General features: G+C 47.7%; 1 protein-coding gene across 2 annotated transcripts; it reads right to left on the bottom strand.

Annotated features, from left to right (window-relative positions):
- Nucleotides 1-24: 24 nt before the first annotated feature.
- On the bottom strand, nucleotides 25-27,892 carry HID1 (HID1 domain containing). Of its 2 annotated transcripts, none has more exons than XM_040081874.2 (19): nucleotides 27,714-27,892; nucleotides 19,663-19,812; nucleotides 17,194-17,364; nucleotides 14,395-14,508; nucleotides 12,734-12,840; nucleotides 12,150-12,266; nucleotides 11,199-11,421; nucleotides 10,757-10,813; nucleotides 10,520-10,660; nucleotides 10,041-10,131; nucleotides 9,263-9,414; nucleotides 7,885-7,963; nucleotides 7,108-7,272; nucleotides 5,778-6,005; nucleotides 5,160-5,293; nucleotides 3,618-3,698; nucleotides 3,139-3,230; nucleotides 2,664-2,822; nucleotides 25-2,200 (listed from the first exon to the last, which is right to left on the bottom strand). In XM_040081874.2, exons 1-19 carry the CDS (start codon nucleotides 27,789-27,791, stop codon nucleotides 2,137-2,139), a joined length of 2,403 nt encoding a protein of 800 aa, XP_039937808.1. In that variant the 5' UTR covers nucleotides 27,792-27,892; the 3' UTR covers nucleotides 25-2,136. The 2 variants fall into 2 exon arrangements, with proteins under 2 accessions (XP_039937808.1, XP_039937809.1); XM_040081875.2 differs by lacking the exon at nucleotides 27,714-27,892 and adding an exon at nucleotides 26,735-26,896.

The following is a 27,892-nucleotide window of genomic DNA, read 5'->3' as shown; positions in this document are numbered from 1 at the left end:
GAAAATAAAAAAAGCACCCAAGTGCATGTTTCAGTTTATCTTTATCTTTGTCTCCATAAGTAAGCAAAGAGTTTACAGTGCAAGTTGATTTCCACAGAACAAGGATCAGACTCCAAACACCAAGAAACAAACAAAAAGGCTTCCAGAGGAACTCACAAAGAAACAAAGCAGAAAAGAGAGGACGGAAGAGATCATGAGAACCAGCAGATCCATGGGAGGGAAGAGGCAAAGCACATGGGACACAGGAGGCCCCGTTCCAGCTGTGAGGTGCGAGTGCCATACAATCAGAGTCTGGCCCCACCAAATCACATTCTTAAACATGAGATTCTCCAAGTGAAACAGAGCCCTCACCCTGTTTACACCTGAACAGATGTGGGGTCAGGATGGGAATAGTGCTGGGTGGCAAAGTGGGTTGGAGATGGGAGGTAGGTGGGGGAATAATCTCTTTTTCACATATTCCTTATCCTTCAGAAAACAGTTTCAGTTTTATTTCACTTTCTACTGGCCTGGGACTCCATCCTCTTTCAGTGTCCAGAGGAAGAAACCACCTGACTACAGGCCAGTGGGAGCCAGCAGCATACTGGAGCAGCTCTCTGGGGGAGGATGGTCATGCTGTTAACCACTGCAGCTGCAAAGCTTAGGCCAGGCTTACAAGTCACAGGGCGTTTATCACACCATCCCTGTACTTAATGTGACAGACCTGTTTCCAGGCAGCGATGCCACTGTGTCTAACCTGTAGCAAACAGCTCATGGCCAGCAATCCTCCCAAGAGCCTGAATAAAAGAGCACCAAGGACTGTGGTTTGATGGAGAAAGAAAAGTCTCAGTTCATGACAGGATCCCTTATATTTCATTGTCTAAAGACCACGTGGATCTAAGATAGAAGCCTCTCCAAAGAGAACAAAAAATTTGATTGAAACCCCAGTGTGTCTCCACTCACCAATGTGTAACCCCACAATGCTGAACCAAGCCAGCAACAGCAGAACTCCCACCAATCCCCATCCTGGCTTCGCAAAATTCACACATGCTTGGGACCCAATACATTCAAGATCCAATAACTAGGTCAATAAGCAAAATGTCCTGAAAACTTAAACTTTGCCTCAGCACTCTCCACTCCCCTACTGACATGGAGATGCTTTTCCTCCTACAACTTCCAAATTCCTCCTACAACTTCCCTGAGTGCCTCCCTCAAACCCTTGCCTTAAAAGTAGTGTGCAAAAGACCCTTCTGCTCCCTGCAATGCATCAGCCCGCCAAGCAAAGATGGAAGGATATGGTTCCTTTCAAAATCCCCGTGACAATGTCCTTTCAGCCAGTGGGAGAAGACTTAAAAGAGTTTAACAGTCAGGTCTCTTCTCCTTGCTCTCACTGAACCAGTCCCTTCCTCCCTGTGTGCTCAAATGGATCAAACAGGGCTTTCAAAATTAAGACAGGCTCCTTTGCAACAGCCCACCACAAAGGACATGCTGCTGGTCCTGGAAGCCAAGGAAAAACTTCTGAGCCACACCAACAAAATTTCTCAAGCAGCTTTCGAGGAAAAGACTAGAGAGATTCAGAACCAAGACACAAAGTTTTCCTTCAACATCTTCTCCTTTTGTTTAAGTGGGAAAGACTTCCCTATATGCAACTAAGACACCAGGGAGACACCTGCAGCCAAAAGGGATGCCCTGGAAACTTTATGGAGCTCCATGGAAGTAACTGCAGTTTCCAAACCCTGTCTCCTGCAGGAATAGCAGCTTCTCCCTTTGCACCCAATTTACAGCTAGTCTTTTTCAGTTAAATGCTGACTCTGACCAGCGCAAGGACAGGGTCAGATTGGTTTCCAAACCACATCCAGAAGCAAAAGAGTAATAGAGGAGCTAAGAACAGTCTGATTTCTAGTGCAACCACAACAATGGACAATCCCTTAGATATCTTTAACTCAAGGTTTGTGGCGAAGGGTGAGGGAAGAGAAGTGAGCTGGGGGGAGGGATGTCCAAGCAGGTCCCGATTAAAGCTTTAAATGACAGGGAGGTAAATGAAGTGATTGTCCTTTTGGTCTCTCAGCTGGACGTGAAATGCAGGAATAGCTGTGATGAAGCAGCACGCCGCAGTCCTTAGATCCAGTGTATTTCTCTCAGTAGAGGTAAGTGCTCTCTTTAGACCCGTTGAATTTCAAACAGCTTAACATCTGTGTCATACCAGATCGGGGGATCCACATTCCTGAGAGAGAAAGACAAGAGCCACTTTATTCCCTGTGGCCAGTTATACAGAATTCAAATCTCACAGCCATGATTATAGGAGCTGGCTGCACAGCTTGCCTTCAGCTTTGCATAAAAGGAAATCACTGGTTGAGAGACAATGCACCTTACAGGGATGACAGTATCTACAACATTCCACAAAGCCAGAGCTTTGCATAAAATCTCTGCACCAGACCCTCTGGGCAGCTTTTCTAGTCCCTGCTGCTGCCAGTTTCCAAAAAAGCAGCACTCCCAGAATAACCCCCTTCATGTCACCCACTCAAAGTTTTGGAGCAGTTGATTCACCCCAGTCTCTTCTGAAGGAACAACATTTTCTATCTTGTAAATATGAGATAATCCAGGACTGGCTGCATGCGTACAATTCTCTCTGTAGGCCTCCCAAAAGTCTGGAAAAGACCAAGCCAGCCTGCACCCAGCTGGTTTACCTCAAATAAATAACTCCCCACATGTAGGTGCGGAACCACATGGCAGTGCCTGAGTTTGCCTGGTACTTGCGGATGAGGATGGGGTGAGGCACTGGCAGCAGCCCCACCAAGGTGCCATGCTGCAGGAACTTGAGGATCTCCGACTCATCCGTGAGACCCCTGCCAAGATACAGACCGGGAACATCTTTAGTGCATCTCATAGACACCTCCAAAACTGCTGCAGCACGAAGGATAAGCCTAAACACATACTGAGCCGTGGCCAAGGAGAACACACCCCCTCGCCTCTGTAAACAGAGTGGAGAAGGGATCAGACAAACAAGATGTTTGGCAAGGAAAGTAACAACTCTGCTGAGCCCAGGATGCTTTCAATTAAACTTTATAAGGTTTCCCTTAGAGGCCTCCAAATTCAAAGTCTGCCAACCTCATATTGCTCCTTAAACACCACAGACCCCTTCCTCTCCAAAAATATCCTTACTTGTCAATGCAGATCTTCTCCACCTGAGGGACCAGCACCTGTAAGAGCCGCATGATTGTCTGCAGAGGAAGCTTTGACTTCCAAGACATCACCTGTAGGTAGGAAAACAGCAGGGAAATCAGTGTGCTGCATTAGCAGGTTTTTACAGCTGTCTCCACAATCCCTGCAACAAATGAAGCTTACAATAATCTCAAAGCTGGTGGGTGAATTGGGTGCACAGGAGCAATACAATAAATCCTGGAGCACTAGAATTATGAGGCATCCAATGAGACCAGCGGGGCATTGGTTTAAAACAGGTAAATAAAATATTTGTTTGCAGATGTCAGTTCTGGATTAAAGGTCTGGAGCTTTGACTTCAAGTGCCTGTGAGGAAACGCTGCTCTGGGAGAGCTACTGATGGCAGGGAAGCAGCAGGGAGTGTGGGGCATTTCTGCCACAACTCTGTCCATTATTTATTTCCCCTGTCCAGATGCCCTTACCCAGTCAGGAGTTGGAGTCCACTGTCCACTGGAGGATGCACTAGAGAGACGCCTTCGATCCCGCCGGGAATGTGATGCATCCTATCAATAAATATTATTTTTAACAAATAAAAACAAACAAATGCAAATCACACTTAAGAATAAGAAATACAATCCATTTTTTGCTGATATTGTCCCCAGATTTTCTACTACTAGGAAAGACAGCTCAGCCTGTCCCTAGAAGATGTCAAACCCACTCGACCTTCATTCACCAAACCCATGAGCTCTGACCCACAGAGTGGCAATATTAGATGAAGTTGGAGGACCCTGTGGAAGGTCGCGGCTCCAATCACCATTATTGACACTCTGCTGGAACAATCCACTGTGGCAGAGTTAAAACAGGACTGACAAGACACTGTTCAGGCATGCTTCTTTCTTTTGGCATGGAGATTAAATAGCTAAATAGCCACAGGTTTTTCAGCCCCTGTCTACTGAGCGTCTCCGGGATTCTTTTGTGTCCATTCTGGAACATATTAAAGAGCATTTTTCCAAGGGTAGGCTCCCATCAACTCCTACCTAATAACTCTTGTCTCTTGAGAAATGACACACTCAACCTGGCTCTCCATATTCATGGTGAGAAGGAGGGAAGGAAATAACCCTCTAAAATCACTGTCGATCTCTGCACAAGGTGAAAACAGAGGTTTTTTCCTTTAGCAATGCTTCCTTGACCATTCACTGCTACAGCCTAGAGCTGACTTTTCTACAAAACAAATGGGCACAGCACTTCCTTCCAACAGCCATCCTGCACCTCCATTCACTTGTCACCTTCACAACCAGAAACAGCCAGCTTGGAGTGGAAGAGTTCCAGTACTTTTCCAGCTGAGGAACAGTTCGAGCCTGCTGCTGGACATGGATGGAAAAACCCATGATTATGTTTCATGGGCTGCTGGAAGGAGAAAACCCTCCACAAGTTCTCAGTCAAGATCTTATTTAATGACAACGTAATTCATTGTGTGATTAAGATGTCTCACTGGCCACGGGCCTTCACCTGGTACCAGGCAAAGCCAGTAAGGATAAGTGACATTGGTCCTGGGGTATTTGGGAATTGTGTACATCCCAATTTATTCAAGGCCACTCTGAGGGCAGCACCTCAGCCCAGCCTTCATGGGAACACATTGTTGACAGCACCAGCTAGCTAAAAGATTTCTCCATCCCAAGGGATAGCAAAAAGAAGCAGCAGTAAGAATCTGAGTTGAAAACATCAGGATCAGGAGGTTTCATGGACATCCTCTGGCAATTCTGCACTCACTGCTCTGTCATAGTCTTCATATTGGAGAAAGCTCACTCAAGTGCCCCAGCTCTTGTGTCACAGTGCAAACATGAAACACCCAAGATGATGCAACAACCCTTCCGAACCACGTTGTGTCCCAGCATGCTGCATGTGTGCACACTGCCTTTAGTGCGATGCCTTTCTTCAATGGGCCAACAGACCTCTTCTTCTAACCCCTCATTTTTGTTCACTTCACACCTAGACCTTCCCTGCACACCAGTGCCTGGCCTTACCCCACTCCAGGGCTCCCCGTCACTCAAGGCTGCAGCTGGGTTTTCCTCCAGTGACAGCTGGGTAGCCTCAGGCTCCAGTGAACGCATGGTCCCATCCTCTGATACCTGGGACTTCTCTGTGAGCTTGTCAATCCCTGTGTTCAAAAGAGGAAAAGCTCAGAAACACAAGTTAATTAAATATGTTTAAAAGCAGAGGGCTCTTCTCTGCCCCACTATGAACAGACACCCTGTGTCTCTGCTGATATTGGAAAAGCCCCCCCTTCAATGGGGAAGCAAGGTTGAGCTTTGATTTCACAACCCCAAAGGAGTTCTTCCTCTACAAAAATGCTCCCTGAGGAGGAGGAACACAGGTTCACATGGATGGAGTTAACCTGAGGCAACAGGTCAAGATTAGGACAAATAGTCATGTGGACACTAAGTCTGAGAGGACAGAAACTCAAAGCAGTTTGTTTGAGATCAGCTTGGGCCAACTGATCTGAAACTCAGACTGAAAGGCAGTCAAGCTATTCACAAATGTAAACTCTTAATCTCTCCACACCCAGTGAAAGGGTGAGTTCACACTGTATCTCACAGAGAAAACAAACTTCTCTCCTGTCCCAAAGGTAAACTAAACCTCACCTGGAGTAGCCACCAGACTGGTTTTCAGGGTCCCTGGTTCAGCAGGGGCAGCAGGACGTGACCCTTCCATGGAGACCCCATCCTGGGAGTTGGTGCGAGAAATGGGTTCAGGGCTTTTCTTCTTGCGCTGCAGCCCCTTCTGGATGGACTGGGAGTCTGTCGGCAGGTTGGCCAGCTGGTGAAAGACATTTCGCTTGCGGATAACAGCATAGACCAAATTGGAGTTCCCTGAGAATCACAGCAACAAAACGAACAGAGAAGTAAGGCTCAAAGAGCTCTGCCAACCCAGCACAGCTCGCTGGGTACATGAAGCCTAACTGCTCCCACCCACAAAGGCAGTGACACAGGGAAGAAAGAGCAGAGCTCAACGTCCTCTTATCCGTTACAAAGGAGTACAGAAAATTCAGTGAAATCCTTCCTCCCTTAGAAAGCTGACAAGAAATGGCTTGGTGAGGGATATTCAAACAGCTGAGAAGAAAAAGGACAGTTTAATCCACGTATTAGCATCTATTTTGGAAGAAAAGGTTACTAGCCAAGGTTCAACATTTTTCCTCCTTCAAAACAACTCACAAAACAAATCAGGGAATTTAATCTGGGGAGACATAGGCTTGAAATAGCAAAGCCAAAAGGCCAGAATTCTTACTGCCTGCAAAATGGCACAGAACAGAATGAAACCATCCTCTAATATAAAACAAAAATTACACCCACAAATTGCAGCCATGGTTTTGAATGTGGCAATTGCCACATGCAAGACTCCCATCAGGGACGAATGGCCATTCTTGATTTGCAAGTTTAAAGCAAAACACTAAAATTTGACCACATCTAGGGACCTTACTTTATTAGGCAAAAGACAGTCATGCTATTAAGAGGAAAAGTTATTTCCTGGAAAGTAGCAAATATCAGAACTTTCTTTGGATGAAGCAGTTTGGTCTTCAGCCCCCAGAGACCTGCCAAAGCAGAACTGAGAGGCACTTGAAAGTTGTTTTGTCCTATCACCTACATTGCTGAGCAACATGAGCAGTTTCACAGCAACATCCAGCCAGTCACAACTTACGTGTTACACACTCACTTTATGTTTCTTCTCCTCTCTGTGCATGTCACCTTCTGCAGGAGGACTAAGGTATTCATGCTCATAATTAGATGCCATCTAATTTTGCTCTAACCAAATTTTCCTGGGCCAGGACCCAATGCTCATTATCTACTAACCCAGCTTTTCAGTCCTATGTAAGTGATTTCTACTCTTCTCACCTCCTCTCATCTCCTTGGACTTCCATCTGACATTCTCATAGACTAAACTAGCACAAACCCACTAAATAAAGCCGTCTATTACCATCAAACTGGTACTGAATGATGTTGTTGAAAACTTCCAGCAAGAAGAAAACAAGATGGTGGTTCTGGACAGCAGAGAATAGGAACCAGGTGGTGGAAAAAGCCTCCAAGAGATGCAGTAACTTGTTAGCAGCCACCATGGAGAGAGACTTCAGGTATGGAGACACTGTGGAAGGCAAACAAATGAAAACTAGAGAAAGAACGTGTATTTATTCTCAAAAACACACCACTAAAAATGTTGCTTCTATGACCTTCCCACCCTTGCAGTTCTAAGAAAGCCTCATGAAATAGGTGAGTTGAACGGTTCCAGAGAAATACTTCCAAATACAAAGCAAATGAAACTGAGATATTACTTAGTAAAAAGAAGCATTGCTGCTTTTAGAGGGTTTTGTTTAGCCTTACACTAATAGCAGCACCTCTGCTGTGCCTCCTGAAAAGCTTCACAACTGTAGCCACCTGGGCACTCACTAAGTCAAAGGAAAGCACCACCACAATGAGGAGGTGGCACTCCCTGCTGGACAAGGACAGCACTGCTAACTACCCTCACCAGGCCTGCCAGCAAATTCCTGTTGCCACCCCAGGGGAGCTCCAGGACTCTGCTGTCCCTCCCTCTGTCCCAGCTGACCATGCAGGCAGTGCACTGGCCCCTCCAGCACAGGCTGAAAGGGATAAGTTTCCAGCAGCAGGCATTGGCCAGCATTAGGGAACAAAGGTAGGGGCAGAGGGAGAGGGGAGTGAGAGCACTGTGGGCTGTGGTTTCTCCCCACACAGTGCTCACCGTTCACAACGATGGTGAGCAGGCAGTCGAAGAGGGGCTGCAGCCGCTGGTGCCCACTGGTGATGATCTTGTGAAAGACCTGTGGAAGGAAGGAGCTCTTGAGCAAGGCAGCACCTTACTGGAAGCACCCTCTCAACCAAAACCAGCACCACCCCCACATTAATCGCTTCCTGACACCATTCCTTCCTAGGCAGGGCCCTGCACACTCTACAATTACACAGGTGGGGAAGGCTGCTCTCACTGCAGACTCGCACTCCAGGAGTACAAGCTTTCATTCACAAGGAATCCTTTGGGAACGTGATTAGGGCCCTATAACATCGCAAACAGAAACTGACTGTGAACTGTTCCACAATGTTCAGGCAGGCTGGGACAAAACGAAACCACCAGGAAGTAAGAGATCCCTTCACCCCAAATAGACCTCAACTCTGAACCCTTACGATAGCTGCTTGAAATGTCACAGAACTAATTATTTCACATTTGATTATAGTGCAAACTTCTAACTCAATTCTATTTTTAACTATATCCTCAGACATGGAAAGATTCAAGTGCCTTGTAACCAGTTCAAACATTCACAATCTCGGCCTTCCCACCTTTAGCTGGCATGTCTGTAGAGAAGTCCTAAGCATAATTAAAACAAAGAGATTATCTGAGATTAACAGAATGCAAGAGCAAAACACATAGCATCAAGAGCAGTTATGGTGGGCAGGTTTCTTCCTACTCCTTTTAATAAGAATCTCCTCTTGGAGATTTATCAGAAGCTGCTGAGAGATTCTTCTCTGGCAAATGAGAACATGACAGAAGGGAAGCACCTCAGGCTCATATTGCAAAGCACCCAGCTGCTCCTAGTGTTATGGGCAGACTGAAAGTTCAATGAAACATGCAGCAACCCAAAGCTGTAGGACTGAGCTTGGTATCACTGTTGTCCCCATTGACAGATGTGCTCCACACACCTCTGGTTGCCTGGGACAGAGCCAGATCTCCTGCCTTCCCTACCAGCAATCAAGTCTAGTAGGGGGCATGCACCCACCCCCTCATGACAGCAGCACAGTGCCATGAGGAGTCACGTTCTTTGGCATCATATTGTGCAGATGGAAATGCACCTCATGCATATGCACCCTGGCATAAAAAAGGAAAAAAAAAAAAAAAAAAAAAAAAAAAAAAAAAAAAAAAAAAAAAAAAAAGTCAGGGACTTTTCACTTACATGCTCCTAATTCAAGTCAGTGACCCTGGCAGACGCATCACCTCAGGTCAAGAGTGTGCATCTCACACACTTCCTAGCTATTCAGCAGGCTGCCAGTCTAGGGAGGGCAAGTATATTGAAGGAGGACAATTATTTGTGGGGCTAGGAGAGTCCAAGAAGTGCTGGAGCTATACTCACTATGATGAGCAGATCTGCATGTGTCCCTGTGAAGACAGGGATGTCCATAGGCACTCGTACAGAATACGGCTTGTTCAGTCGCACCCCAAAGTTACGCTCCCCACTGAGGAGCAGGAGGATAAAGACCCCAATGTGCATCAAGCCCACTCGTGCTGCAAGGAGAGAAAAAAACAACAGAAAAACATGTCACAGTGAGGCCAGTGGAATTCTATGAGGGGCAGTGAGGAGATAGGAGAAACACTATGGGACTGATAAAAAACTGCACAGACTAAACCATCCTGATAAGGGACATCCCACACAGCGCTCCCTCCAATGTCAATACCAGTGTCCTTCCCAAGCACATCTGTGTTAAGTCTTATCAGTGCTAAGTCTTGGATGCTTTTCTTCATTGTATTCTTAATGTACACCCATCATTATAGTAGGGAAGATCTGACTACAAAAGAAGATTTCTCCACTACACAATAATGGAGCTATGTCTGATTTACTCCCATGGCAAGAGCAGATTGCTCATTTTTCCCTCTTCACTGGATCAGGGACAATTTTCAACATAAGGACTCAAAATCATACTAAGTTAACACATCCTAAGGAAGGATCTCCCTTCCCTGAATTGCAGGGTAGATTAAAACCCAATTAACTGGACAAGTCCACTCCATGTCTGTAGAAGGTCAGGAACACGCACTCAAGATGTTGTCAAGCAGTAGGGAGGAAGCATCTCAAAAACATTATAGCTCAACTGTCAACCCCAAATCACCCCAAATATTGAAAATAAGCAACTTACACTGGTCTGCTCTGGCATCATTGAGAAAATACAAGATTGGGACAAGAATGTCCAGAACATCACTGCTCTTCAGCACAAAGAAGAGGAATTTCTGGAAGAAAGGGGAGGATTTCAGACAATCATAAATATATACTCTGCACCATCCACACGACTTGGGACATGCAGTCTCAAGCTAATCAGTCTCTCAAGAACATTAGAAAGGCTCATGTATGCACTACGTCATCAACTCCAGTGTTATTTGTAGAGTTATTATAATACCTGCTGCAGAACCTGCTTCCAGCATAGACCTTCAGGAGCTGCAGCTCCTCTTGCAGGCTGTCCCTACAGCCAGACCCCCAGCCCCTGCATCAGTGGGGCTGAGGACCACAGCACCCCAGACCCACTGTCAACTACCCACCACAGCCCTTCACCAGGGCTTGCTCCAGCCAGAGCCACAGCAGCCAAGCTGGGGTGAAGCCCAGCAAGAAGCAGATCCACACCTTGTTGAAGTCACAGAGTTTCCAGAAGAGGACAAGGAGTTCCTGATGGAATTGTATCTTCTTGGCAGAGTTTGGCAGGTAAGTCTGGACCAGCGGGTTTGATAACAAGCGAGCCACTCCTTTCAGGATGAACTGGAAATCCTGCCAACAGATCAGGAAACAGACTGTGGTGGGCCCAGGGATAATGCAATCAGCATGAAATCAGACAGGGCACAGTGCAGGATGGGAACATGTTACCTCTTCCCGGTGTATCCTTGAGAGGTAATTCACAAACAGATTGTCAGGTCCGGGAGGCTGCATTCAAAGAAAAGAACGGAAATGCTTACTGGCAACAAGGTGTATTCAGGAAGTTGAAGTATGACCACCAAGGTCTCTCACTTCAGCTTTCTGCTCTGAATGATCCAGCTTTAAATGCAATGAGACAGAACACTGCATGAAATAATAAAGTCAGGGACTTTTCACTTACATGCTCCTAATTCAAGTCAGTGACCAAAATCTAGTATTTTGGCCATGTATAGGTCTCTAGTGACTACAGGACTGAAGCAGGATTGGAATAGAGAGCAGACTGCAAGGGGAGTAACAGTGCTGGGCCCTACAGCTTAATATTCAATACAAGCTGGTGTGAGAGAACCCCAGTGAGTTCAGGTGAGCAGCAAATACAGATTCCAGTATCACTCACATCCACATCATCCATGGCTGTGCCAGTGGTTGTGCCATCCACAGTGGGACTTGAACTGGTGGAGCTGTCATAGTCCAAGGTGACGATCAGCACCTGGGCCGCCTCCTCCACCAGCGGCTCACGGTAGTCAGAGAAAAGCAGGTGATTGTAAGGAATCCCATAACCCACGGGGTCATAGGCACAGACAACGTTCAGGAGCGAAGTGAAGAGTGGGAGTGCATGCCTGAGGAGGAGAAAATGCTCTCAGAAGGCAGCAGAAGGAAATAAAAGGCACTACCTTGGTGAGGGACAGGCATATCTCTCCCCAAGAGTCTGGGCCATGAAAAAACACAATCATCTTCTCTAACTTGTGACAGCAGTCGATGACTGAGCAGCCCAGACCCCAGAGCCAACACTCCAGCTCCTAGCTGGGCTCCAGCTGAGAGGGGAGGTGAAAAAGGCCACGTGAGCTCCCAGAGAAATCTTGTGCAAAATGTGAATACAGGAAAGGACCTCAAAGCTCTCTAGCCTCTGGAAAGACAAGACTCTATCTCTTCAGCCTCCAGCCAGGTTTGTGCTCCCCTATGGTGAGCGTCACCTAAGGAGCGGGAAGTCCCGGAGGTACAATGTCACTAGAGGGCGGCATTCATCTGCCACAAGCACCACATCCCCTTCCCAAGGGAACAGCGTCTACAGCAGGGAATGGACTTGCCATTTCCCTCACGGCAGGGATCAACCCTGCAGCAACCTCCAGTGGGCACCGTGCTCAGACTCCTTTTGCTGCTGAGGAACACTTCTCACTAAGCAGAAATACTAATGGAGTGTGCATGAGGCAGGGACAAAGTAAAAGAACAGCTCCTGGATGTTGGAGGTAACAAGTCCTATGGCTCCCCATTACCAAAATACTCCATGGAACAGGTTTGAACAGATTATTTCTCCCCTGGCACCCAGGCCCTCACCCTCTACCCTCACCTGTTCTCCGTAGAGCAGAAGAACTGTACCCAGGGGTTGGTGTTGCTGCTGTCTGAGGAGGGAGGCAGATACATGGCCTCAGAGAAACAGGTCAGCAGCAGCTTCAGCAGCTCTGTCCTGGAAAGAGAAGTAAAGGCCTGGAGCCATTCAGGAGCAGGGACTCGGCATAGGAGGCACAACCACCACAACAACACGTAAGAAAGGCTCAGTCCCATCTAGAAAGTCCATCTGAGAGAGAGCTAAGCCCATTTCATTTCCTAAGCCGTACTGCTATCCCTGGCACAAAGCTCAGCAGAATTGCTGCCTCACAAAAAAGAAATCCAGTACAGAGCTCCATGGCATTTCCAGAACAGCCGTGTTTACCCAGTTCCTGCTGCAGACAGTCCGATTCCCATCTTACATTATGAAAAGCTCTTCAAAAGGTCAGCTGGGTTTTTTTCTGTATTGCCAGTCCTGTTATCTCGGAAAGGAGCAAGCAGAAAGCTCCTTGGGAATCATGGATACTCGAGGAGGCAAAGAGCTCATCTTCCCCAGATCTCCCTCTCCTGTGTTTCTTTCCGTTCTGCCTTAGAAGAAGCTCTTACCTATTCAAGTCATGGATATAGTTGGGCTGTGGAGAATGTGCAAAGCCCACTCCGGCCTCCCAGATGTACTCACAGCTGTCAATGGAATGGATATCTTCTGCTGTGTCCTGTGGGAAAAATAAGAGGTTGAATCACAGAAAGCAGGAGCCAGAATTGGCAGCAATGGTGGTATATCCAAGGCAGTTCAACCCCTCTCTCTGGGAAGTAACAGCAGAGAAGCATCCAGACAGTTGAACTGTACAGAAGCTCCCCTCTACGCCTGAAAAAGCAGGTGCTGATATCTTGAAAAAGCTCAGCCTTTGCAAGCAAGGGATAAAACAGAGAGATACAAGTGCTGTGCATGATGGAAGGAGCCCACATTTCCACCCATAATTTTAGGGCTAACTTCAGTAGGAATATGGGTCAGTCCTGTGCCTCCTTTGCCCATTCTCTCACAGTTCTTCCTCTTTACTCAGCGGTACTTCAGCCAACATCCACCACGACCTGTATCTCTGGGGTCGCATGCTGCTCTGCCATGAACATGAGGAGGTGGTACCCGTCTCTCTGCTCTTAAGCTACAGTTAGACCAAGCCCAGAGAGGGAAAGTCAGCTCAGCAAAGACTCAGAGGCTGCAGGAAGCAGACGGGCAGCCAGCAGCAAGGAACGTAAATCATTCACAATCTCAGTGTCTAATTCCAGTTGCCCAGAACCCTGAAAAACCAGTCTGGCTGCTGCCAAGGGAAAAATCACAGGTGCAGGTGGTGGGGGGAGGCTTTCCCAGGAAAACCCGTTGTCACCCTGACTTGTGCAATCCACCCCAGGTGACAGCAAGTCCACTTATTCATAGCACATGGGTAGCTCTGATCCAGCCTTGCCCCTTCAGCCCCAGGTGACAGACTTCAACTCTCTTTCTAATACTCAGAAACCCTAATCAATCAATTCAGTACTCAGATTTGTCAAGGAACTTTGCAGCCATCAATCACACCATGATTTAGCATGCTCGTTTTTAGTCTGTGTCAGACCTATGCCAAAAAGAAGCACTGTTTTTTTTGTTTATAGACTGAACCTACAGAAAACTCAAGAGTCACTGGCAGGGAGAAAGAAGGTGGGAAATGCACCACAATCTGTTCTCTGCTCTTAGAACACCTTGTAGGAGATCCGTTCTTCAAGAAATTCCTCTGAAGTACTGACAGTCATCATAAGGATCAGAACCTATTTAAATGTCTTTGCCGTTATGATACAAAGAGGGAAAAGAGGTGGAAAGACACAACAGAGGCCATCTATTCATTTAGATCACAGCACAAGTGAGCAGGCAAACACCTGCTTCCGGCCCCAGACTGCGCCAAACTGCCAGAGAAAGGAACAAGGTGCTAAAGGTCTCTGCTCTGCTGGCAACGACAGAAGACCAACTGTTTGCCAGCACAACCACATTTTCCTAAGGGGTGAGGTGTAGTGTGGGGGTAGTTGCCAACCACTCCATTTGAGACTCATCCCCAAAACATTTGTTTTAGAAGGCACAAACACCATACCATGAAACCAAAATGATGAGCAATGTTACTCAGCAAATCCATATTTTCCTCCCTGCAGGCTTGCAGAAAGCTGCTGGGGTCTCCCACGTCCCCCACACCATGCAGGTAATCTGCCTCTATGCAGATAATCTCACGATTCAACTTTCAACTCACCACTGTGCTCCTCCGGTGGCTCTGCACAGTGAAGTCGGGACAGAAGAGCAGATCTGTGACAGCGAGGAGCAATGACTCGGCCAGTGGCCGGGCATTTTCATCATCTTCATCTCCCTGAAGTGACAAACAGAAGAGCATTGTCAGTTCAGGGTGAGCGAAGAGCACACAGTAACACCAGTATGCCACAGCACAAGAAGATACACTCCCCAAAAACACACAGGGAGGCAAGACATTACACAGGAACAGGAGGGAACAAAAGGAACAAAGGAACAAAAACCCAGACAGTACAGAAAAGAAATTTCCCCCTGGATGGTGATGACTAAACAGGAACAAGCTCTTTAATGACAGCAACTGAGCAGACAAAGGCCCAGAGTTGTGAGGGAAAGAGAGTAGCACTGGGTACACCTTGTCACATGGCTTGGCTTCTTGAAGACAAAGGGAAAGGGAAGCATTGACAGAGAAGAGGCTTTTACATTCGTGAAGGTGATTTGGATGGTGCACAGAGACAGCAATAAGGAGAAGCCAACCCGCAGCAATAAGGTGTAAAACCCCTCAAAATTCATTCTGCATGGGCTGCCCAGAACTGGAGGTGACAGAACAGGGTGAGGCTGTGTGCATTAGGCAAGGAGCTGCCCCAGCCTGCCACAGCAGAGCAAGCACGACAGCACAGGGGATCGTGCCATCTCCAGCATTCAAAGAAATCTCTCTGAGCACGCATGGCTGCTCCTCTGTAGCCGTTGCCACGGGAAACCTTGCCAGATCCTGCCTGTCAAAGAGCATCCTGCTTGGGAGGCCTTCCCACCACACACCGGTGCTGGAGGGAAAGGCAGAGAGCAGGAATGGCAGGAGCTTATCTACCTCAGCCAGGCTTCTGTCAGCCTGAGCACAACACATAGCTCTTCAATCACAGCAGGCAGCTATGGAGATAATGGTCTGTGTGGCTCTGAATCTGTCTCAGTGACAGCAGGGAGGATACCACAAACAGAGCCCGGATGATGTAAGAACAAACACAGAGAGAACCGATGGAGCCAGCAAAGATGCTTCGACTTGTGCTCGCAGTCACGAGCACAAGAGGTGAAATTACAACCAATAGGGTCCGAGGGGATTTCTTTTCCAAGAGTGATTTTTGCTAAGAGTATCTCGACTGCCAGAAAAAAATGTCCCTGCAGGCTGCAGGTACCATCACATCCAAAATGGTGACACACAACAAACCAGTAGATCTCAACACAATACAGACCCCCACAGAGGAGGGAGGAGCCATGGCTCCAAGGAGCTCTGCCATTCATCACTTCATCATAAAGCAGGTGAAGGATAATCACAGAGATATTTACTAAGAGTCCAGGAATACCATCATCTTCAGTTTGAAAACAGAAATCAGCCACCAGACAGCAAAGCTGTTGCCCCAAATTATATGTGATCCTAGTTTCCCTAGCATCTCAGGGTTGTATTTGTTAACCCAGCCTTACAGGTTAAATGCACTTGGTTAAATAACTGAGCACACTGAACCACAACAGCTCCACCCACACTTAGGAGGGTTCCCCAACACAGCACACGTGGACTTGGCTTGATCAGCTTGGGGTGACCCTACCACTCTGAGGCTGAGAAACTCTCTTCTAGGTGCTGAACAAAGTGGAAAAACAGGAGTAACAGCAGTCTGGCTGGATCAGAGCACCAGGCACCCCTGCAAGTTCCTTCCCAAAACAAGTTCCTCCATTGTTAAGCCTCTCCATCACTCCCTGGCCTCTGCAGGGATGAAAGGATGGACAACCACCGCACTCCCAATCACACAAATCACAAAGCAGGACTAGCAGACTTCCCTTTCCACTCAGAACTTTCTTTTGACATGCCCTCAGAAAAAAGCAGACTAGAGGTGACAGGCAGAGACAGCAAGAGATGCCTGTTTACACTGTACCAACCACTGCCAATCCTTCATAACTGTCCCCAAAGACACTGCACTGCACTTAGACTCAGGAGAAACACATTCTTCAGTACAGCCACATTGACCTGCAGATCAGAAACTCATAGTGGAGGGCTCTCTATGCACAGAACAGCTGCTGAGTGAGCAAATAGGCAAATACATACTCCTAGTATAACTCAGCTGTGCTCTCAGTGCTGCTATTCCTCCTATTTGCAGAAGATCCTAAAGCACTTTCACTCTGTTCCTCTGAGATGCAAAAGCACACTATTGTGCTTGCTCTCCAGACAGGGAAAAGTGGGGAGGCTGAGATACTCCCCAGGGTAACGCACGTCACTGACAGAGCCAGAAACAGAAGCACGCTTTAACTGCTCTTGCTCACTTGTGGGATTCATCTCCCAGGTTAGGCCCCCGGCTAAAACTGTATCAGCCAGTTCATAAGCAGGGTACTGAGACATGATGCCAAGAGCTTCTCTGGCACTGTTCACTCAAAATGTGACACTGTAAAAGTAATGCAAACAACACCCTGTTGCATTTTGATTTGAAACTTAAATCAACTGTAATTAATGGAACAAGGAGATTTCAGTCTAAGAAAGTCATACAGCCTTCAGTACAGCTCTCATATTCATTAAGAGTCATACCTCCAGTTGTACTGGAGAAGCCCTTCCCCACATATCAGTGCTCATCTACACCTACACAAACAAGAGAAACATACAGAAGATGCAGCAAGAACCAAAAGAAGGGAAAGAATTTAGAAAGCGACATCTAATTTCTGACCGCATAGAAATAACTGGAATAAAATTGCCCCCAAATACACATAGTGTCTCCTCACTGCAGCTTCCCCATCACCCTCCAGAAAGAAGAATAAGTGACAAGAGACAGACCCCTCCTCGGCCAGCCCCAGGGACAGTTGACCAGAAGAAACCTCTCCAGTCCGGGTCCTCAAAGATGTAAGGCAGGATACGGGTGAGGAGCCGACAGCAGTTCAACACAATTTGTCTCTCCTTCTCTGTGTGGCAGCCACTCTCAGCTCCCTGCACCAGCTTCTCCACAGCCTGAAGGAAACAAAACCAAGGAAGGCAGCATTAGCCTGGGCACAAGTTAGCAAGAGCTAGGCAGGTCTGTCCTGCTAGTGATACCCTCACACAGACTTATAAGCAGTTCTTGGGAGTCCATTTTCTCTCTGTTTAATGATACCGTTGCTGCTTGAAACTCTGTAAAAAAAGAGTTAATGATTTTAAACAGACCTTCTCGAATTTCTGCTGTTCCACTGCCAGAGACCTCAAATGCCAGGGCTAATCCATGCAGCACACATGTGGTGCCACATGAGACAGCCAGCCAAAGCACCAGAAGCCTCCTTCCAGCACTGCTCCATGACACCACACACTGAAAAGGGCAGGTGAGATTAATCAGCCACAGCAAGTACCTGAGATCCAGGCAGGAAGGACCAAGGCAGCAGCACTGTGCTGCACCGTGTGAGGTGCTGGCAGGGGATGATCACACAGAAACACAGTCTGACAGTTCTGTCTGAGTGATTACAGCAGGGATCTCTCCTGACTCAGGAGGTGGGAGCGAAGTTGCTGCCTGTGTTAGGCATAGGGATACAGCTTCCAGCAACATCTGCCAAAGTCCTGCTGCAGAAGAGGGTGGTAGCCCAGGCTTCCCCACTGCCCCTGCAAACAGGACAGCTGCTCTGGAAAGAGCTTCTGGGCTGAGACACTGCAGCCCATCCAGTGGCTGCTGCAACTACCACTGGAGGGTCACTGGGCTTTTCAGAATAGATGACGGTCTCACAAGGCAGCAACCACAGCCACAGGAGGCAGTGACAGGAGGTTTTACCACAGACAGAAAAAAGCATTCTCTTCCCTCCATGGCTGTACCCACTTGCTCTTACTCTCTGATCCCAAGGGGAAACAGAGGATAAATGAAAGCCAAAACATTTAGCAAGGATACACCTTGCTGCTTTTTAATTCATGAAGTCATGTGCCCCTGCTTATTTTCATGGCAGACTGCCTGGGTCACTGACTCTGCCAGCCTGCGTCACTGCATTAATGGGTATTAAGTGCTGTTTGTCCCCAGCCTGTCACACACTAACTGAGCTGAACATTTTTTTCAGGCACACTTATGACTGTACAGCCTGAATCTCCAGCCATGACTGTATATGACATTTCTCCACAAACACACAGCATTGTTAAGTCCAGTAGCACATTGCACATGGCACAAGTCAGGGCCCTCAGTCTCTCAAAAGCACTGCTGGAGCCTTGTGGGCTCCTATGACACTGATATCCCAAGGTCTACAGCTCATGGATAAACAGTCCTGCAGTCACAAGGCCTCCCAACACACCTGTTTCCAGTAGAGAGACGAGACCATATTTTAGTCTTGGTTTTGAAAGAAAGAAGACACAGAGTCAATGGGATTACAGACCTTCTAAGACCTTCTCTACTCCTGAATCACTCATTGCCAGAAGCCAATACCAGGGATAAAACACTGCAGTTTTCCTCATGTCCATACTTCTTCTCAAGTATCCACTATAGGCATCTGTCTACAATTCACAGTCAGAGGTACCTTCACAATGATTCAGTAAGTTTCATTCACATACTGTAGAGGAGGAAAGAAAACCAGGATGGCAGCAACTATTTAAAACTAGAAAAAAGCCATTCCAAATGTTTCAACTACAAATTCAAAGCTACTCTTGGCATGGCTCAAATCAGGAGCATTGTTAACACCTGCACTTTCCCAGGCAGAGTAAGTCTCAGGCTGTTACTCATCAGCCTGACAATTTGCCAAACCTGGCAGGGTAGGAAATGCTGTTCAACGTCCCTGTGCCCCATACAAGGATGTTACAACACCAGAAGCAGCATCAGGAGCATTCTGTTATCACAGCAGAAGGAAGGAAAGTCTTAAGATCTTCCTCAAACTTTATCCAGGCATTTGTGCACTGACAGTCTGCACATCCCTCTGGGATCTCTCAGCTAGAAGCCAGACTGATGCATGGTGAGGTACAATTAGGTACAGACAAGAAACAGGATGCTTCAACCTCACCACAAATGTGCAGCCTTGCTACAAAGTCCCCTGAGAAAGAAACAGTTTATAGAGCAGGCAAGACCCAAGAGGACAGGGTGAAACACAGGAAAGGGACAAAAGGAACAAAGCTCCAAACTGATCAAACACCAGCTATGGTTTGTGCTAACTATGAGAGGAAGGGTTGAGAATTACCCTCAGGAGGAGACAGGGACAAGCAAGCACATTGTGTGGTACAAGGTACCTATTATCCCTTGGAAACCACAGTGCTGTTGATGCAGGGACACCCCTGCTAGCACAGCTCAAAGGAATGAAACAGCACCAAACTTACCTTGTAACACAAAGTTGCCAAATTTGAAGGTGATTCTTCTCTCACAGCTCGGATCTCTGCAGCTGGAACAAGGGCAAAGACATCCTGCACTGAAGTGGCTGTGTCTGCCCAAAACTGGTCCCAAAAGGCATCATCTGTGGCCTCCACAGGCTGTGGAGAAACAAATGTGTTTACAGATGTAGAACTACCATTCCATAAGATCCAATCATCAGCAATTATGAATGGCTTAGGGATCGGATGAGGCATGAAGAGGTTCAATAAAACATACTAGCACTGATTTTATATGTCAGCCTCTGTTTCCAGCGCTTTGGATGATTTATCTCCCAAAACAAACATTCCTTCAGACATACAGGAGGCTTCATGTTTATCTTCAACTGCTGCAAGTAATCCAAGATCTTCACCAGTGCACATGGGCCAGGCTGTACTTGTGTACTCTGCCACCCTCAGAGCAAGTCAAGGAAGCCCTGAGTGTGCACTGGAATTACTTCTGTTGCAACCAACATCTCATTAGGGCATGAACAGACCCACGGAACTGACAGACCCACCTCAAAGCACTCACAGATAAAATACAATTGATCTTTTGGAATCAAATATTTATAGAGAACTGGACTCAGTGCAGCCAGTCGCTGCCAAGGCTTTGTTCTTAAAAAGCACTATGTGTGCCATTCAAAGAGAAGTTGGAAGAAGGAGACCAAAGAAAAGAATCCATTTCAAACCTGTGGTCTCAAGAAGCTCAGCCCTCCAACCCAGCCCTGGGAACACACCTCTTTCCACTACATTTTCTGCTGATACTTGCCAAGAGATAGACACTGCCCAAACACAGCTGGGAGCGCTCATCCCTCCCTGGAGTCCAGCTACAGAGTTTTACAGGTTTACAGCCTGTTTACGACAAGCAGTGTGAAAGAGATGGATCCATGACTGCAGTCAGAAGAGGAAAATGTGAGCTTTCCCACGAGTTTCAACCAGCCGTTGTGTGGGCACACTTAGCAGGTCAGAAGAGTTGCTCACCTGAGCACCCCCAGCACTTGGCTTGGGGCAAGGAGGAGCCTCCCGCCACCACCAGCTCCAAAGCAAACAGCAGTGCTCACCTTAATGATATATAATCAGCACTATTGGGTGGGTCTTGCATGTCAGATACGAAAGGGGCAAAAATATGACTGTGTGTTTAATTGAAACAACTCCTGCCCACTCCCAGATCTGCTGTTGAAAGCAAAAAACTTGCCCAGCTCTATGCTGTGTCCAAATGCAGCTCAGATGCCACTCAAGAACAGGTCATTCACGACCCTAACACACAGAAGTGCTGCGTTGCCCCATTTACTGTCACCTCCTGAACAGCCCCAGCCCACGGGCACGTGATGTGTCACCACCACCAAAGGCCAAAAAGTGAGAGGGGCCAGCTACCCCAGACTGGTACAGCAGGTTATTGCCCTGCAGCTCTTTGCCTTAATGCTTCAGTGCAGCTGGTCCTAGTCCTTCCAGTCATGCAATGAACCAGCCCAAGCAACTCCCCAGTCTTTAAAAACAGAATCAGAAAAAACCCCACGTGTGCTCAGACGTTTTATTAAACTCAGCCCTACTGTTGAAAACCTAATTTTATCACCTGGACACTAAAGCAAGATCCCACCAAACCTCTTCCCAACGGAAGAAGAACTTTTCCCAAATGGTTCAAGATCACAGTTCCTCAGAGGGGATCTGTAGGAACAATCCAACCCAATATTCACAGCCTGACTTTCAGCTGAGCACGTGAAGGATCTGAGCTCTTTGTAACCTGGACGTGTAACGCTTAAATGGAAGGAAAGCTATTTTGCACATCTCATCTCTAATTGTACTCCCCAAAAATAGCCAAGTATTTGGAAACCTGATCTATGTAATGCATGAAATACCCTACAAATCCTACACCCCATTTTAAACCACACACCACAACCTCATATAGAACTACAACATGTACATCCTGGCTGCCTGCCACAGCCACTCCCACTGACAACAGTAAGCAGCAATTGCTGCTAATTGGGCATTATGCATAAATAATGCCTTCACTCTCCTCTAGAGGGGAAGCAGAAAACCATTTCCCTCCAGTACACACTGATCCCTTTACCTCCCACTAGCCTGAGGCCTCCTCAGAGGTTGAACACAGCTGCTGTTTTACAGATGGCAGCACAACATGGACTGAGGAACTCTGACTGCAGTCCCTTGGAGTAGGGAAACACAGGAGTGATTCCTTGAGCTGCAATGTTGGCTGCAGAGCAGCATTCATGTCTCAGCTATCATCTTGGCAACCAGATTATGCTAAAACATTGGTACCTTGCATTTTTAATAGCTGCAGCAAGTCAGCTCTTCATCAACAGATGGTATCCCATGTACAATCCTGGGACATGGATTCAGTACTGAGTCACTCACATCCCCACTTCCCCCCTGTTTTAATTACCAGCCTGGCATCATGAAGCTACTCAATCCACATAATATTCATCTCCTTGACAGAACATTACTGTCTGTTTTTAAGCTGTTTGTATGCCGCATGCAGCATCTCTGGCAATCTAAATATCCATTTCCTCAGCCAAGTTCACCCAACAGAATGCATCCAGCCCCATAGAGGGGAGAAATACAGAGATCTAGATCAGCCTTGTTCGTCAGCCAGGAATATCTTCATTTGGAAATGTCAAGATTTAGGTACAAGTGTTGGTACAGCACACACTGCAGTCACAAATCCCAGAGCACCACTAGCCTTGACAGAGCTTCAGCCAGAGACCTCACAAGGAGCTGAATCCTCAGCAAAGGTAAGAAAGAGCCTAATGTTCCTCCAGCACAGTGAAGATAACCAGCTTTGCACCAGTAGAGCAATGAGAATAAGAACTGAGGGATCAGTAGCTTGACTCTACTCTGGAAACACAACTGGCATATCTAGAGAGCAAAGGAACCTCCTGACCCACATACATTTCATGGCAGAGGCTGCTGAAGGTAAAGAGCTGACTGGCAGAGAGAGACTGATGTCCAAACCAAGCTACACACCAAAGGGGTGAGGTAACTGTAGAGCAAGAGTGTTGCTGAGGACACAGCAGGCAGATCCAAGGTCATGTGACAGAGCGAACAAGGAGGGAGACTTTTGCCTCCAGTAAAGACCTCCCACCTGCACACTGGCAAAACAAAGGTAAAACCAGTCACTCTGGACACCTCCATTCTTTGTTTTCTACTAGTTGTAAATGTTGTGTGTCAGGCACACCACACACATGCTTCAGGAGTTAGGAAAGGAAGACACTCCATTTGCAAGCCTCATGCCAGTTACTGAGCAGAGAATCACAGCCTGAGCAGGCAATCCCAGACAAACAGGATACCTCACAGGAAACAGGAAAACAGAGAGGGCCTGACCACGTCCTAAAAACAGGAAAAGCTCCCAATGCACAGTCTCCCCTATTTGTTACTGTCCTCAGCCTGACACCAGCACCACATTCACTTTCTCTTTCAGAGATAGTTCTTCACAAACTTTGGCAGTGTGTGTGTGTGTTTGTATCTCCTTCCAACCAAGAGCTCTCTGCACTTATAACTTAAATCAAATGTCCATTCCTAACAATTCCTCCAACAGCCCCTACTGGAGAGCTGTCCTAAAACTAACTCTAAGGTTGCTGCAGACCATCAGCAGAGAATGAAGGGACAACCAACCACTAGCTTTGCTCAGTGTGTTCTCTTCTTGCTTCTTGCCAACATGCCAGCTAAGCATCCCACCAGTCAAGGCAGCAATCCTTTGGAGCAAGGGCTCTCCTTTTTCTGGGGCTCAACAGCAGAGCAAGCCCCCTGTCCCTGTCCCATACTGCACAAGCTCAGGTGATATGTTACAGCAGTTGCTCCTTTCACCCCAAATGTGGAAGAACTGTGGTGTGTAATGACCATTTACACAGCACCTGACTGAGCTTTATATCCCTGGGCCCTGCAGGGCCAGGGATTAGTTTGAGGCAGTTCACACATCTTTGTACCACCTGTTTGTGAGCCACTGTGCAAAAGGAAAGCCTGAGGACAGACTTATTCAAAACATAAATAACTAGTAAGATTTTATCCCTCCTGCCAAGGACAGCACCTCTACACAGGCTTCAGAGCAATAACAATTTTCTTCTATAGGATCTTTGCAGTCAGCAGTGCAGAATCAATGAGAGACTTCAAGTCTACCACCAGTTCTCTGCTCTCACAGCAGAGACAGTGTTGCAAAGCAAACTGGAAAATGGGATTTGTAGAAGTATGGCAGGGAAAGCCCAGGACAAAAGTCAGCTGTGTGAAGTGTTAGTTACAGCTTTGCTTTTGATCAGCCTGAGACTCTTGGACAGCTGAGTCAGGCTTGAACACTGTAAGAAATGGTCTGCCAGGGACCAACCCTTCTCCAAGCACAAGATGTGCTTTTATCAGACTCAAGCTAACAGCCCATTGTACTCCTGGATTTCCACATCAGGGAAGAGGAAAGGACTGGGGTTTGTCCCTCATGTTTGATTCTTCCCGTCTCTTTAAAAGCAGAGGCATAGCTCCCATTATACTCTAACAAGCTGGTAGACAAGATCAAAATTTCTCATCTTCTGGGTGGTTGCTGACAGAAACCCCAGCTGATTGGGAAAAGCAAAGGTGGTTCCTCAGCAGTTAAAGCTCCTAGACCAGTTCCCTGCAACTGACCAGCCATGAATAAACTGTCATATCCACAATCCATGTTTCCCTTCATCTGTTAAATAGGCTCCACTTTTATGGGCAATTTGGGAGGGCTCACACATTCTCTATTATGAAGCACATCTGTTTTATTATCAAAGGGATGGGCCTTACCAGTATAATGTGTGCAGTGTAATGCAATATATACACATCATATATAAATCCTAAAGACCATTCCTCCATGTGTGACTATAAATACACATCTGTGGCATAAGTTAATTTCTTCCTTCTGGTAATACTGCCTTTTTTAATCACTGAAATAATTCTGAAGTGATTTTTCTTTTTTAATACTCTTACACCTTTAGAGTTTCTCTTTGGCACTTAAAAAAAATCAATTAAGTAAATTCCATTTGCATCCAGACTTGGTTCCACTTTCAAGTTCTGGGCTCCACGTGTGCTGTAAGCATTCAAGTGTTATGTTCCTTACAGATTTTTTTTTTTTTAATGCTCACATGGGAACACTAATTTTTTAATTAAGAAAAGCCTGGAGATTATAAAAACTTATTTTTAAGAAAAAATTAACTTCTGTGCCAACTCTAAACCTTCACCAATGAATAAACAGTGACTTCTGCTCAACCACTTCTTTCCCACCAGAGCCTTAGGAACACCTCACAGTGCATTCTGAGCTCAGAGTTTCAATAGCTTGGAAGGATTTGGCTCTGTTCATTATTGCAGCCTGGTTTTGGATCCAGGATCTGGTGAACCAGGAGGTTTTGCTGCTGGTAAGAGATCAGAAGCCTCCAGGAGAGCCCAGTCACGCGTTCTGCACAAGCAAACAGTGGTGCCCTTCTACAGAATGTAAATATGGGAGCGCCAGCACCCCACCCTTTTCTACACATAGTCAGTCTCACCTAGACCACAGACACGTGAAATGAATCCAGCCAAGAATGAAGCTTTTGCTTCTTCCTTTTTATTCCAGGTCCCAGTGAACCTTCTTCCCTTACATGGGTCGATAAACCAGGGGAGGGGAGTGCTCTCGCCTGGGCTTCTGATCCAAGGGATTGCCTCATACAGGATTTTCTTTGTGAACAGCAGATGGGGCAGAGCCCTATAAGCCTGATTTACTACCCCCCAATCTCACTTTATAAGCACGTCTCCCCATGAAGGAAGGACAGCCCAAAGCTGAGGATAGTCTGAACTATTTGGCACGCAGAAGTGACTTTGGAAGAATCCCTTAAAACATTAATTCCCCCACTTCTCTCTTTACCTGCATTCGCAGCTAGTGGTTTTTAAGAATATATTCACAAAAGCCATTCTTTAACAATGCAGATAAACGTGATACTGCTTTAGAAAGTATAAAACATGTTTTTTCCAGGCTCTTCCAACAGCCTTACCCATCTATAATTCAATTCCCAGTGGCAGCCTCAGTCTCTTGAGTTTTTGCTGATTTTCTCCCACCACCCTTTACCCCTTTGCATCCATTATCCTTTTCTTGTGAATTCATTCCCCATCATTAACTATCTTTCTGCCATTACCCCACGTTTTCTCAGCAGCTGTTATTGCCTTACTTCTAAAGGTGGATCATAACAGCTGTTCTCCACTGTAGCTCAGAAGAACCCAAGATGTGACTTCTCAATAGAGAAAAATCCCTCAGCTCCTTAGACAGAAGGACAGGCTACTAATTCTTCTGCCAGTGGGCTGCTGCTACTGGGCACTCCACTTAAAACAAAAATTAAGCAAGCTCCCAGGACAGGCACAACATATGTTAGACCTCTAGGCAGCGACTCTCCATTCACACAGCCCTGACTTTCATTTAACTCCTTCTCCTCCTCAGCCTGCAGAAATAAAGCATCATTTCACAGGTCACAGATGGAAACCTCTGCTGCAAACAGCACAGCTGCCCAAAAGCCCTTTCCATCAGCTATTACCTAAAAACAAGGCAAGGTTCTCCACCCACTATGCACAGGGGTGGGGGAGAGGATACAGAAAAGGGAGCACTGGCAAACCGTGTGATGTAAACCCGCAAGCTGAATACATTAGGAGCTGTGGACATCCCTTATGACAGCAACGTCTGCTCTGTTAGCACAAGACGCTGTTCAGCAAGGCACAAGATGTCACCAGAGGCGGTGACAGGGCCCGGCCAGGTCTGACGGCTGCCCTGGGGACTGCCCTGGGGACTGGCCGGAGCCCCTCCACAGACCGGTGACACGGTGATGGGCGCAGCCTGCCCTGAGCCCCACCGGCCTTCGGGCACGGCCTCGCTGGGAGAGCCTGGCCAGGGCCGGCCGTGACTGCAGCCGCAGCCCCGGTCCTACATACAGGGACCCGCTCGGGGACCGCGCACAGGAGCGCCGGGGGTGTCTCGGGCTGGGCCGGGAGCGAGCGGCCCCTCAGGGCGGCGGTTCCCGAAATGGCGCGGCCCCCCTCGCCCCCCGCCCGAGATGGCGGCTCTCACCTGCGTCTTGGTGGTGAGCTGGATCACCGCCTTCCTGAAGTTGAGCTTGGAGTCGGCGCTGCCCATGGTGCGGCCCGGCTGCGGGCAGGGCCGGGCAGGGCTATCCCCTCACGCCGCCGCTCCTTGGGCCGCCGCTGACGCCATCCCTGTCCCCGAGCCCGCGGCTCCCGCTGCCTCCCTCCCTCCTCCTGTCAAACTGGGGCTCGCCGGTCCCGGCCCTCCCCGCCCTCCGCCCGCATCCCTCCCTCTCTCCTCCCGCGGCTCCTCCTCCGCCAGCTCTCCATCCGTACATCCCGCCCGCCGCCTCCCTTCTTTTCCCACCGCCGCCTGTCATCCGCCCGCCGCTCCGCTCTTTCCTTCTCGCCCTCCTCCTCGCAGCCCCTTCCCTCCGTTCCCTTCCCTCCCACACTTTGCTCCCCACAGACCCTGCCTCATCTCCACTCACGGCAGAGCACGGCTTTTCTCCTTTCTCCCTTCTCGCTATCCCCTCCTGCCTACGCTCCCTCCGCCTTCTCTGCCCTGTGCTTTCCTTCACAGCCCTTCTTTTCTGCTCCATCCTTTGCCTTATCCCTGCATCAAGTTCCTCTGCTCCCATTTCACCGCTTCTCCCTTTTTCTTGCCCCTTTTCCCACTCCTCTGCCCGCAGCCTTTGTCCCCTGAAGCTCCTTTGCCAGGCTTGGGCACAAGCCCATGACTGCTCTGTCAAGCCATCACCAGCCGCTCTTGGAGCCTGGTCCCAAGCCCAGATGGTCCAGAGGTGCAAGCAGGATGCCAGGACAACAGCCAGCCCCAGCCTGTCCCTAGCCCTGGGCTGAAAGGAGCCAGGAACAAGCATGCCTCTAACACAGACCCTGCTGGAGCACCTTATGAGGAGCTCATTGCATGCGGTGGCCCATTAACCCTAATGAAATTCCACCCACACACAAGAAGAGGATGTTTTATAACCCTGGGTGCTGGGAATTCAGGATTTGACACTCACTGAACACCTCAAAGCAGCTGTTTGAGGGCATTGAGTATTGCCTTTGAAGCCATAGTGGTGGTTTTCAGCTCCGAGCATCTCTGTGAACTGCAAGCAGGTCTTTTTGGTGTCCCTGAGTTTCACATGTTCAGCTCTGCAAACCTCCTTTCTTCAGAGGAAGTGAGGTAATTCCAATCGTT

Source organism: Hirundo rustica, chromosome 18 (genome assembly GCF_015227805.2).
Source record: "Hirundo rustica isolate bHirRus1 chromosome 18, bHirRus1.pri.v3, whole genome shotgun sequence".
NCBI lineage: Eukaryota > Metazoa > Chordata > Aves > Passeriformes > Hirundinidae > Hirundo > Hirundo rustica.
The sequence above is the reverse complement of the archived record's forward strand: the minus strand, read 5'-3'. Positions and strand labels throughout refer to the sequence as shown.